The sequence below is a fragment of the Apostichopus japonicus genome, chromosome 15 (genome assembly GCF_037975245.1).
Source record: "Apostichopus japonicus isolate 1M-3 chromosome 15, ASM3797524v1, whole genome shotgun sequence".
In the NCBI taxonomy this organism is placed as follows: Eukaryota; Metazoa; Echinodermata; class Holothuroidea; order Aspidochirotida; family Stichopodidae; genus Apostichopus; species Apostichopus japonicus.
Window position 1 is genome coordinate 21,065,939 of NC_092575.1, and position 12,106 is coordinate 21,078,044.

The following is a 12,106-nucleotide window of genomic DNA, read 5'->3' on the forward strand; positions in this document are numbered from 1 at the left end:
GGAAAAATAATTCGGAGAATAGCGTATGTTGTCAACATTAACAGCATGATATCACATGTACTGTGACTTGCTGCTATTCGTGAAGTCTGTTTTAACCCTGCTCCGCTGTCCAAGTGATCAAAAGCGACCTAGCAAAATACTGATTCAACCGAGGAAAGCTTGTTTGAGCTGACAACCTTAACAAGCCGACATATTGGAGAAAGATACAATACAATAAAACGAAACTTCCAGGTAGCTAGTGACAATACAATAATATTGCCAAACTTTGCCAATTAATTGTTCATATGCGATAGTCTGTAACTAGCGCTACACGTTTATAGGCCCTAGCTTACACTAAGTTACAGTTATACTATAGGGCCTTAAGCTAGGCCTAGGCTGGTTACATTAGACTTGTTGACTACAGAACGTTACTCCGAGGCCCACACCTATGCCTAAGTTAGTAGTATAGTCAGTATTGCGAAGTTCGGCATACTGCGAGGTTCGGACACCCTAAGAAATACACGATTTCACCATGAAAATCTACAGGAAGAGTCAAATTTCACCAAAAAGTACGAAGCTACAGTTATTTTCTCTCCAAAATGACCCGCGTGCAAGAAATTACTTACATATTTGTCAATAAAATGACGAAGATCTATGAAGTCTGTTATAATTACTGAAAGAGCAACTGCGCCACCAATTTTATCACCAGCGCCACACTGTGGGTTGCGTGTCCGAACTTCGCAATACTCTAGCAAAGAAATACCAGTTCCACAATCACGAAGAATCTTCTTGGAAAACAACGTGAAAACAGTTTGCAGGAAAGAAAGTTAGGCCGTGTATCGTACTATAACAAAATTCTCCCACCTTATGAAGTATATTTTCAAATGATTTATACCAGAAGATTTAGTTTTGGGGTGTTTTAAGTCTTAAGTGTCCGAACTTCGAAGTCACCATGCTACTACTAGTAGGAAGTAGGAGTGAGGATCAGGAAATTTATGTCAGCTTTTCAGAAGTATCCACATAAACACACCTTTCAATTATACAAATTCATTCTGCAATCACAAATCACAGTTTCCCCAGTTTTTTTCCTTCTTGGTGGCCAAGTTTATCAATGGAGTAAGTATTAATCAAAAGCAGATTGTAATTACTCCTCAAACCAAGGGGAATACTGGCATCATTCGTAACTCAGCTGGGGTACTCAACTACTCATACTACAAGTCTTTCACCAACTACAGCAGTATCTCTAATTCTCTTTATATTTTTGCTGTTGTTGAATTCCCAATTGTTTCTCTCTTTTATTTGTCAGCATGATGGCATCAAGCGTTTCCCCTCTCACCAAAAGACAGAAGACCGTTCATGTGACTCCAAAAGAGAATGGAGAACTACATGAAACTAAGACAGAAGAAAAAGAGTTTAAATTTAGTGACAGTCCTAGTTTAGATCAACTGTGAGTTCATTCTTACTCTTCAATTTCTTTCCTTACTTCCATGACATGGTGACTGTGCTCTTAGACGAGAATAGTTAATAATAAAAAAAAATCCTCTCTTTTTTCAAAACATTCAACCTAAACTGTACAGTATGTTATGGTGATGCTAACAGTGATGTTCTTTTTCCTTTCAGAAATTTTCAACTATAATTCTGTTTCACATCTCAAGGGATAATTTTAATGTAACTCTCCTCATCAATATATTGTATTTAATATTACTTCATGTTGTTGTGATGTCACAGAGATTGTTAACTTAATTCTAAATTGTTCCAGGTATGTTATAAATAAATTTATTTGCATATCTTCTTAAAGGAGAATGTTACAGAATCAATTTGCCAAAGAGAGGGATTGGGACCAGTTCCACCAGCCCAGGAACCTGCTTCTAGCTATGGTAAAAGAATCAGTCCTTCATATCAGACTTCTAGGCCGTTAAAGGGATATATTCGAGTGGCTTCACTTGTATTGTGAAAGAATAGTCCAGAAATTCTTCATATCAATGATAGATAACCCAAATAATACTAAACAACTCTTCACCCAAAGTATACAGTTGTTTCTAAAACTTTGAAAAATTTCTGGAAATTTCTGAATCTGTGGATCTGACCTGAATATCCTCATGGCATTTCGTGGAGCAAATTTAGTGGTATTTGTGAAATACATCCCGCAATTCCAGAGGTGTTATTTATGTTTTGTTTCTCGCTATAGTAGAAGCTAAATAGGAATTCTAAAAGAAGTAAGGATTAATGATTATATTCGGTAATATTTTGAACTTGTTTACATTCAGCTTAACGTAATCAAATTGCTATATTATTAATTATACTGGAGATATTTATTAACAAATTTTGTTCTCTTTGTGTTGAAGTTATTGAGCCGGTGGTTTCAATCCTAGCAGGATCTTCTTTAGTCTGTCCCTGATGATGATCCTGCTACTACAGCATCGAAATTTCAAACCTTTTAACTTTTACACGCAAGCATTTAACAGCAGATAGGCAGTTTATTAATGCTTTTTATTTTTCTCTTTCATTTTCTTTGGTAGGTTGGAGAAGTGGGAGAAGTAGCAGAATTATTGTAAGTTTTTTGGTTATTGCGATGATATTTTATAACTGTTATTCTATGTCCACGACATCCCTCTGTTCTCCCTGGAAAACCCTTTCCTGTATTTTTCAGAGTTGTATGAATTAAAGACTCAGTCGGTCGGGAACATGACTTGGAATGCTGATGTTACTTAGAAATTTCGGTAGATATGGTCATACCATGTTACAAAAAAACCATGTTGGCATTTTAAACCTTCTATTATCATAAGTGGGATTTTAAAGAGGGGTGACTAATTTATTGGTTTTAAGAATTAGTGATATAACAATGTTTGTGATTCACCTCTATTTCAGTGATAATGTTGGATACCTTAATATACTAGCCTCCCCTCTGCCTCCCCCTACCCCACACCCTTTCAAGCAATCCATTTTCTACTGGATGGTGCTGTAGATCCCTGGTTCGAGGTCACCCTTACAGTACGATGCCAGAAGGTATCAACTTCATGGTATGGGTCATTGAGAATCAAACAAGTGAATATGCTGCCACCATGTAACCTCATCATTGAGCTAAAAGGAAACAAAATTTTCCATTTGGTACTGCATGTGCACATAGCAGTGGGTAGGGCTGGCGTGAGGGAAGAAGACTTTCAGCGATTTTGATAATAATAAAAGAAATGTTGTTAACTATTTTTACCTCACTGATTTGAGGTATATCTGATGATTTGTTATGATATTAATAAGTTTTGTCATATAGTCAGAAATATTGTGAGATGTTCCAGAGATCTTTAAACAAGAAAATGTAGAGAACGAATTTATTTTTTGAATGTCTATCGTAAGTTACATTTTAAGATTTTAATATTGTATTTTGTTTTATATATGCACAAATGCAATGTGTGAAATGTGCATAAATTTTTTTATTTCAACCCTTACAGTCAATGGAAAGGAGAAGTGAAGGAGGGCCTTCCAGGTGAGCCTAAGCTTTATACTAATGCATTATGCTAAGGCTTTTAAAAGTAATTTTGCCTGTTGTTGCTATAGTTAAATTAGAAACCCTATCAAAAGTGATTGCAGGACAATGTTGAAGAACAATTCTGTAATGCAATGCCCTAAGAGCAATGTTAAATGGAAATTAGCACTACAAAAACAAAATTTTTATTTATTTATTTTTTATTTTATTTTTTTATTTTTTATTTTTCACAGATTGGTCAGAGAAAGACAAAAAACATCTGGAGCAAGAACTGAGCGACGTGTTGATATATCTCGTTCGACTCTCCGAGAAGTGTCACATCGATTTACCGAAAGCTGCTATCGAAAAGATCGCCCTCAATGGAAAGAAATATCCCGCAGAAAAGGTCCAAGGATCCAGTAAAAAGTACACCGAGTATAACTGACGGGGGAATTTTTTTTTAAAAGACTGCAGACATTTCAAAGACTGCGAGATGCGTCCGATGATTATGTTGTCATGGTAACAAAGCCAAGAATTTTATGAGAACAAGGTTTGTTTTTTAATGGCACGTGCTTCTTTTATGCTGGGCCTTACCAATGTGAATCGGAAATGGCAGTTAAAAGAGTGGACATTCTTACTACGGGCATTGGTTGTCTCAACTGGTATTTACTAACAAGGTTATATATAACATTTTACAAGGTTCTGTGAACAAAGGGAAGTATGAGTATTCACATGTACTGTATAGTATTTTATTAAAATGTGCCTTATTAACACGATTGTAGCTTATCTGCTACTCAAGTGATACTACAGAGTAAATGATGCTTTTCCTGCAAATTTGCCAAACTGTTGCTGCATTCAACATCCACACTCACATTCTGCTTAATGTTATCACCCTCCCTGGTGGGTTTTGACACAAATGGGATGTTTGTCAGTTTGTTGTCTGTTTGACAGCTATACAAAAAGATTGTGTGAAACAATATGAAGCTTGCTCCAGGTCTGACAAGAGGGGATAGCCAGGAGACTACAGTCCTGAGGCACAGGGTCAATAAGAGGAGAGTGGAAAATATGGGAGAAAAAATAATTGTATTCTTGATGTCATAATAACTCTATAGAAAAATGTAGAGTTCCAAAACGTGGTGATATAATTGTACCCAGCTCCCTGACGGGTCTCTCTCGGTCTCTGGCTCGGTCATCCATTTTCTTTGACCTACATTAGTTTTCATTGATTCCTTGCTAAAGATTAAAGAAATCTATGTGATGGTGTGAATGTGTGTGTGACACCTTGCCATGTAAACACTGTAACTCATAAAGTGCACGGTGGATGAACGTACAGTACAACTCGGTTTGTGGATTCAGTTTTTATCGAGTACACAAGAAAGGTTACACGACAGATCGACAAAACAGGATAATGAGGTAACATTAGAACATGCTAGAAAACTGAGACAACATCTTAACAATACAGATGAAAGTTTTGAGACATTTTTCCCTATTAATATGATTCTGTCCTTCTACAAGAAGAAATGCAACATAAACCTACAGTACTTATTTTACCCTGTCTAGCATCTTGATGAACAAATGAAACGAAACTGCCAACTGGGTTAGTAATTCGTTTGCCCAATTTTGAACGAGAACATCAAAAAGTGACGCTGAATTCAAGATTTCTAAGTGTTGACCATTACTGACCACAGGTGATCAGCACCTTATTATGTACCTTGGGTGAATCTATACATGTACATGTAACCGTAGTACAAGGTAACCTCAACTATTGGATATTTTTATCTTATAACTTAAATCTGGATTATCCAATACACAGATGGAAAAAGGGGTCTTTGTGAACATTTCTTGGGGGGGGGGTGGAGGGGGGAGCATACGTTGCCTTAGGGCTCCAGAGGGTGTTAATCTTGCACTAAAATTTCATGAATTTTTGAAAGATTAAACCTGTAATTTCCGACAGTAGGCAATATTTTATTTAAGAATGAAACTTTAAAGGGTTAGTTAATCCAAGTTGTTAGAGTTAGACATTTTACGATGGTGTTTTCACTGATTTTTTTTTAATATTTTTCTTTATGGTGCAAGACATTTACGTCATTGATGTTTTAATATTTCCGTTCAGTCCTTAATTTAAGACAGTGGTCAGGATCATTTGTTACACTAATTAAGATAAGTGCAAAGTGTGTGAACTGTACTTTTTTACATTGTTAAAAAGTAAAAACATGTAAAACAAATTTTTAAAGTACTTTTGCTTTCTGCAAGATATTGATTTATTTTAAGGTGATGAGTTTAAGATATCCAGTTTTTGTTTTTGAGAAAAGTTTCTACAATAAAATTATACTTAAGGTATTGGAAAAATTGTTCAATTTTTCCAAAGTCTTTTTTTGGGTGGCCTTTATTGTCAGAGTGAGGAGAAGGAGATTGGAAAAATTTACTGTTCACAGTGATCGGGGAAGGGATATTCCAGTTGCCGAAGTTTATTGCTTGAATTTTTGGCATCTCTAGGTCAAAGCCACATCCTAATAGTGCTTTCCATTGGAAAGATTCAAATAATTAAAATTTGTTTAAATTTTATGGATGTATTTGCCATCTGGCAACAGTAGAGTGAGTGAAGTCACTTTGGAGATTGAGCTGAAAGCGCTGTTTTTTCTCTCAATGTTGATTTACAAATAATAGGAAAATATATTCGTTTCAAATTACAACATATTGCATCGACACCTAAGCTAACATGGCTAATATATCACATGGTAAAGTGACAAATCAGCAAACAATATTCCATGAGAGGAAAGTATAAAAGTATAATTAGTAGTCTTTACCTTGTTGACAACACAGACTACCCACTGAGATCCACTCCATCATGGCGTGAGGGAGGCTTAATCTGGTAAAATAGTTCACATTGCGAAAAACAACAGAACATCTGGAGTTAAGAACGAGATATTGAGATCCGAGATGGGGGATGGGAGGGGAGGGAAGGGGTGCTCATCTTACAGACTAAGGGTGATATTGTCAACCTCTGTAATATAATCCAATAAACAACTGACCAAGATAAATATCATGACAGCTAACAAATACAAGGAAAATTTAGCAAGTAATAATCCGGCATGGAAATATAAAAAAAATGAAACAAATCTGTTTCATACTCACTGAAATTTGCTCCCATTTGTGTTTTTCATTGTGAAATGTTTCATTGAGATTTTGCAAGCCCGCTGTGGTTACACAGACAAGTTTTCCGCTAAAATTTCCACTGATCAAAGTTGACCAATGTGCTTCGTTCTTATTTATTTTCCTTCACATTTTTCAATTTCAATTCACAGTCCCCCTCCCACAGAAACAAAATATGTATAGACGTCAAATGGTACATTCTGGTGGATTTAAACAATAATAAGATCAATAAGTAGGTCTAATGCAAGGTTGTGCTAACATGTTAACTTGACTTTCTTTGTGCGAGGTGGAAAAAGGGGTGTGTTGGTTAGGATGGGAGGGGGGGGGGCACGGTCTACTTTCCCCGCTGAATGTATAATAATCCTCCGATTGACGAGAAGTAGTAGGGCTGTCTCCCCTTTATGTACCCCCCCCCCACCCTCTGAAAGCTTTCAGCTGAGCTAAAAACTGAATCACCATCATAAATTCCTATGTAGTGTAAATTGTCCTTTTGGCTCGCGGGTTATATTTGATCTCTCGTTGGCAAAAAAAATGTTTTCAGCAGACGCCCTCTTTGTGTGAATGTGCCATGGTTACGAGAACAACAATTTTTTGGAAGTGTTATTTCCGTATCTATTTGCAAGACAAATGAACTATGACGTAACATGAGCTTTGGGTTATATTAAGTCGGGGTTATATCTTTGGTGTGTAGTTGCCTGTGACATGGTTGTACCCGATCATCAAATCACATTTTCACGAAAATGCCGCCCATCTTGTAAGAATGCAGATGAATGTTTAGCACATGACCGAGTAAAATAAATCACACAAGTTACAAAATCAACCCGCACACCTGGTTTATTAATAATCGAGTAGTCAGGTGATGGTTTCGTCGCCCTCAACAGTAAATGTTACTACAGTTATGGTTCTGAAAAGAAGGGGGGGGGGGAACTAAGTTGTAAGAAATGCAGCCAACCCATCTAACAACCAAATGCAGACTTATATTGAACAAAACACTATCATATCTGCATACATTATAAACTGTTAAAGGCATTGAAGACTCGCCCCCAAAAAACGCTTGCCGCCATCTGAAAAAGTTAACTTTCTTTTGCTTGCAAGTGAAGATTTTTTTCTTGTCGCTACAAAGTGCAGACAGTAATGAAAGGTAATACCTTGTTATCTTTTATCTGGACCTGATATATTTATCGCTGCTATGTACACTGGGTTGTGGGTATTGACCGTAGCTGCATGTAGTTACTGTACACTAGTGTATAATTACAGACGGTAGCAAGCTGTGTGTGTATTTTCTGAGATCGATGGTGGTGTCTAACACTTCTGTTACACTTCATTCGAAACTAGGTCAGATTACCGGCATTTTTTGCGCGAGTCTTCAATGCATTAACGCTATGGTGTATCCATGCACCGAACCTTAAAATATTTAGTTGCCATAATTGTAATAAAAAATAATTAAAACTTTCTTTTTTGTCGTCGTTTGTTATATAAAATGTATTGATGTATTCGTTGGTGGTTAATTAATTACCTATTATTTGTGATGAGTAATAAACAAAAGCAAAAGAAAACCAAAGTATAAGACCACGAGAAACTTACATATGTCAATTTAATTCCACATATGTCGATTTCTTCCAATCAAATCGTTAGATAAGAACAAGTGACACTGGTCGTCCAATGAGAGCACTAGAAACCGACATATGCCAATTTAATTCCACATATGTCGATTTCTTCCAATCAAATCGTTAGATAAGAACAAGTGACACTGGTCGTCCAATGAGAGCACTAGAAACCGACATATGTTAGTTTAATTCCACATATGTCGATTTCTTCCAATCAAATCGCTAGATAAGAACAAGTGACACTGGTCGTCCAATGAGAGCACTAGAAACCGACATATGCCAATTTAATTCCACATATGTCGATTTCTTCCAATGAAATCGTTAGATAACAACAAGTGACACTGGTCGTCCAATGAGAGCACGAGAAACCGACATATGTCAATTTAATTCCACATATGTCGATTTCTTCCAATGAAATCGCTAGATAAGAACAAGTTATACTGGTCGTCCAATGAGAGCACGAGAAACCGACAAATGTCAATTCAATTCAACTTATGTTGATTTCAGGATTTCAGGCACACTAGGCCACCGTATACGAATGATCCCTGCATACCAGCAGCATCTGAAGATTGAAAGGTATGTTTTTTTTTAAGGAAAAGTCGCCCAGGAAAGAACCTGGGCACGAAACCAAACTACCAAACGACTGATCCGCTCTCAACCCCAGTCCCCATGCGTCGGGACTGTGACTGTGTGATCATCGTCGGGTGTGCATCACCATTCCCCTCGAAAGGGAACAGCTACTACACATGATCTTAGCCAAAAGGCCGAGAAAGGTATGTTTGTAGCTGGTTGCACCAGAATGATTTCAATGTCTATGTGTGAACGAAGAGAGGTAGAACTTCATACGCAAAGATACATGTAGTAAGGTAAGTAGAAGTATGGTACTGTTGAAGAGCCATTACTGAAAGAAGCTAGCGTCTTGCCTTTGGGTCGTCTGTTTAAATAATTGAAATCCATGAAGTATTACTCACACTGAAAGATTTCAATTGGTCAAACTAAGAGTTATTAATATTTCATTTAAATCTACCAACAATAAAAGTCTTTATTTTAATTAAAACTTTATAACTTCCCCATAGGCAATGTATTTCAGAGTCAAATATAACAGGATAGAGAACGTATTAAAATCAAGGCAAAAATTAAGTTTTTACTTCATTTTTGGTATGGAGGATTACAACCATTTAACAGATCTCATGCAGGCTATCTGTCAGTCTTTATCAGTACAGTATGTCAAATGATGTAAACGTAGCAGGCACGTGTGCCACGTGGGAGGGGCGGAGGGGGGAGGGTGGGGGTTCCATTAATTTTCAAAATTTCTAGCTCCATTAAAAATATGTAAAAAGGGTACGGGAGGGGAGGGGGTACGGGATGGGGATGGGGTCCGAGAGGGGGTACGAGAGGGGAGAGGTACGAGAGGGGTGAAGGGGGACGAGAGGGGCGGGAGTACGAGAGGGGTGAAGGGGGGACAAGAGGGGGAGGGGGTATGAAATTAATGGTGATAATGGCTTCTATATATTTGATATATCTATGATATATGAATCCACTTCAAAGAGAGTACATAACATATTTAAAGTAGTGTCCTCACCGTTGATGTCAGGGATAGATGAAAGTCATTGCAAAAAGAAAAATGTGATGTAAAACTGAGATCAAACAGCACTAACTGTATAAGAGCATTGGGTTTTTGTTACCTTAAATGTGCAGCAATAGATTCTGAGTCCTCTCCAGCCAGGATTGGACAGAGAAGGCAAGCGTTTGTCTTTCTTTGGTTGTCTGATGTCTTCTGATGATCCAGAATGTTTGCTTTTCCTTTTCTACACATTCTCTTACACAGGCTCTTTAGTGGATAAGCAGTTTGCTAACAATTTGCTAACAGTTTGTTTATATTAATTTTAATTTCTAAACTTGTCTGACAGTTTCAGTTTACAGTAGTCCTAAGGGGATAAAGTATAATGATGTTTCTGTTTAGACTGGTAAAAACCATTATTGACAGAAACTTGCATGACTATGGTCAACAAATGAAATGGTCAGGGATTGCCATTTGCCAATATGCTCAACCAGCTAGTCTTCTTTGCCCAACATTTACTGAATCATCATAACCTTCCAAAACATTTGGGTGCACATGAATGTAACTTTACAAATCAAGAATATTGAGTAGCTTTCTGCAATGGTGATGATGCATTCTGGTTCCATTCATCAATTTCGAGTACACTGTAATAAAGGAGTCTGCATTTTCCTTCCAACTTGATTTCTCCCGAAAATCTTGAATTTTTAATGGTCTACTATGCAGGTATTATTTTTCTAAGCATGAATCACAATTACAATCAATTGTACGAGAATCAATTCTCATGCATAGTACTATTCTAAACCAGCACCTTAATATTTGGTTACCCATAACTTAAATATCATTGCTTTCCACTGCAGTTAATTCATTATTTGTATTTCTGTGATATCTTACGTATGGTTTGGCGGCAGGTGTTATGGTCTGCGCAAGAGAAGGGTACTCCTTCACTAGCTGCTGCGCTATCTATTCATACTGGAGTATGATTGGGTGGCAAGGATATGAAACACCACATGTTAGAACCAGAGACTCTGATGGTTATATGACTCATAAACTACACAACTGTAGCATGGTTGTGACCTCCAATAATGAACACCTGACAATGCAGCCCATGCAGCTCTAGAGACCCTTTGGGGAGGGGGGAGGGGTATTTAGTGGCATTGAGAATGTTTCACTTTGATATTAGGGGTGGCATGACCCAGGGGAAGAGGCTCATAAGAGATAGTACAGCTCTGTGTTTGGGCCAATTAGAATTACTAATTAATTTCACTGCTAACTGTCATGAATGTTTTACGAGGAACTCCAAAATCCTTTTCAATTAGGGTATGGTAAGAGTCAAATGACTTCCTCAGCCTCATTAAATACCGTTAACACACAAATGCATATAATAATTTTTCCATGAATTATTCTGCATTGCAAAGATTCATAACCATTTTTCCATGGAGAATATGTTATATGCTTTTTTATGTCCTACATATATATTTTGCCACTAATTTATACAAAAACAATTTGTAGTTTGGAGAGGTTGTGTGGGGGGGGGGTCACCCCTAACCAACCCCTCATAGAACCATGCCTGTTCAGGCTTCAAAGATAGATGTTACTAATACAGATTTATACACACACTGATAGATATATGATTGGATCATTATTACACAAGGCACACCAAGATAAGCTGGTATAAGCGTGACAACTAACTAGAGTGTTATTGAAGTTGCATGTTTCTCAGGCTTAGCCAGATAACTATTGTCAACAACCACTGATTTTGCAGGGTGTTGGTTTGTCTTCTTTGGAAAACACATGTTTACAATATCTTAACTAAATATTTAAATTCTGTAGAATACAGACAGTAAACAAATACTTAGAAACATCTATCCACAGCATAAGTTATGTTATACTGCTTTGTAGGAACTGTTTGTTACGGAGGCAGATACCAACCTTCCAAATTGCCACATAGAACAAGACCTGTATTAATTGTATTCTAAGCGTGTCTGTCGGGAACACTTCTTTCTGCAATGTTTGCCGCAACAAAGGTGACATATTTTCTCGTGGGGATTTGAATATTAACCGGCCACGGCTTATTCCAAATTCACTCTGAAATGCATGATCAAAAATTTTCAACATTAATCGAGATGTGTTTTTTCTTTGATTATATATACTGGGGCAAGTTAACTTCACATTCATATGATACTATCTTGCAAGGCTGTGATTATTTTTCAAATGAGGACAAGAACTAAAATCTCGGACTCTAGTCTGCTTTTAATTAACTATAAGCAGCCTTGGACTGCTCTACATAGCAAAAGCAAAGTAGCTTGGGGTACTTGGAGCTGTTTGGTGGTATGACAAAACTGTACA

At 37.1% G+C, this 12,106-nt stretch overlaps 1 protein-coding gene across 1 annotated transcript; it reads left to right on the top strand.

Annotated features, from left to right (window-relative positions):
- Window positions 1–64: 64 nt before the first annotated feature.
- On the top strand, window positions 65–5,791 carry LOC139981606 (dCTP pyrophosphatase 1-like). The gene is made up of 6 exons (XM_071994119.1): window positions 65–231; window positions 1,286–1,426; window positions 1,778–1,856; window positions 2,499–2,530; window positions 3,426–3,460; window positions 3,694–5,791. The coding sequence occupies exons 2-6, from the start codon at window positions 1,287–1,289 to the stop codon at window positions 3,882–3,884; spliced, it is 477 nt and encodes a 158-aa protein (XP_071850220.1). The 5' UTR covers window positions 65–231; window position 1,286; the 3' UTR covers window positions 3,885–5,791.
- The last annotated feature ends 6,315 nt before the right edge of the window (window positions 5,792–12,106 follow it).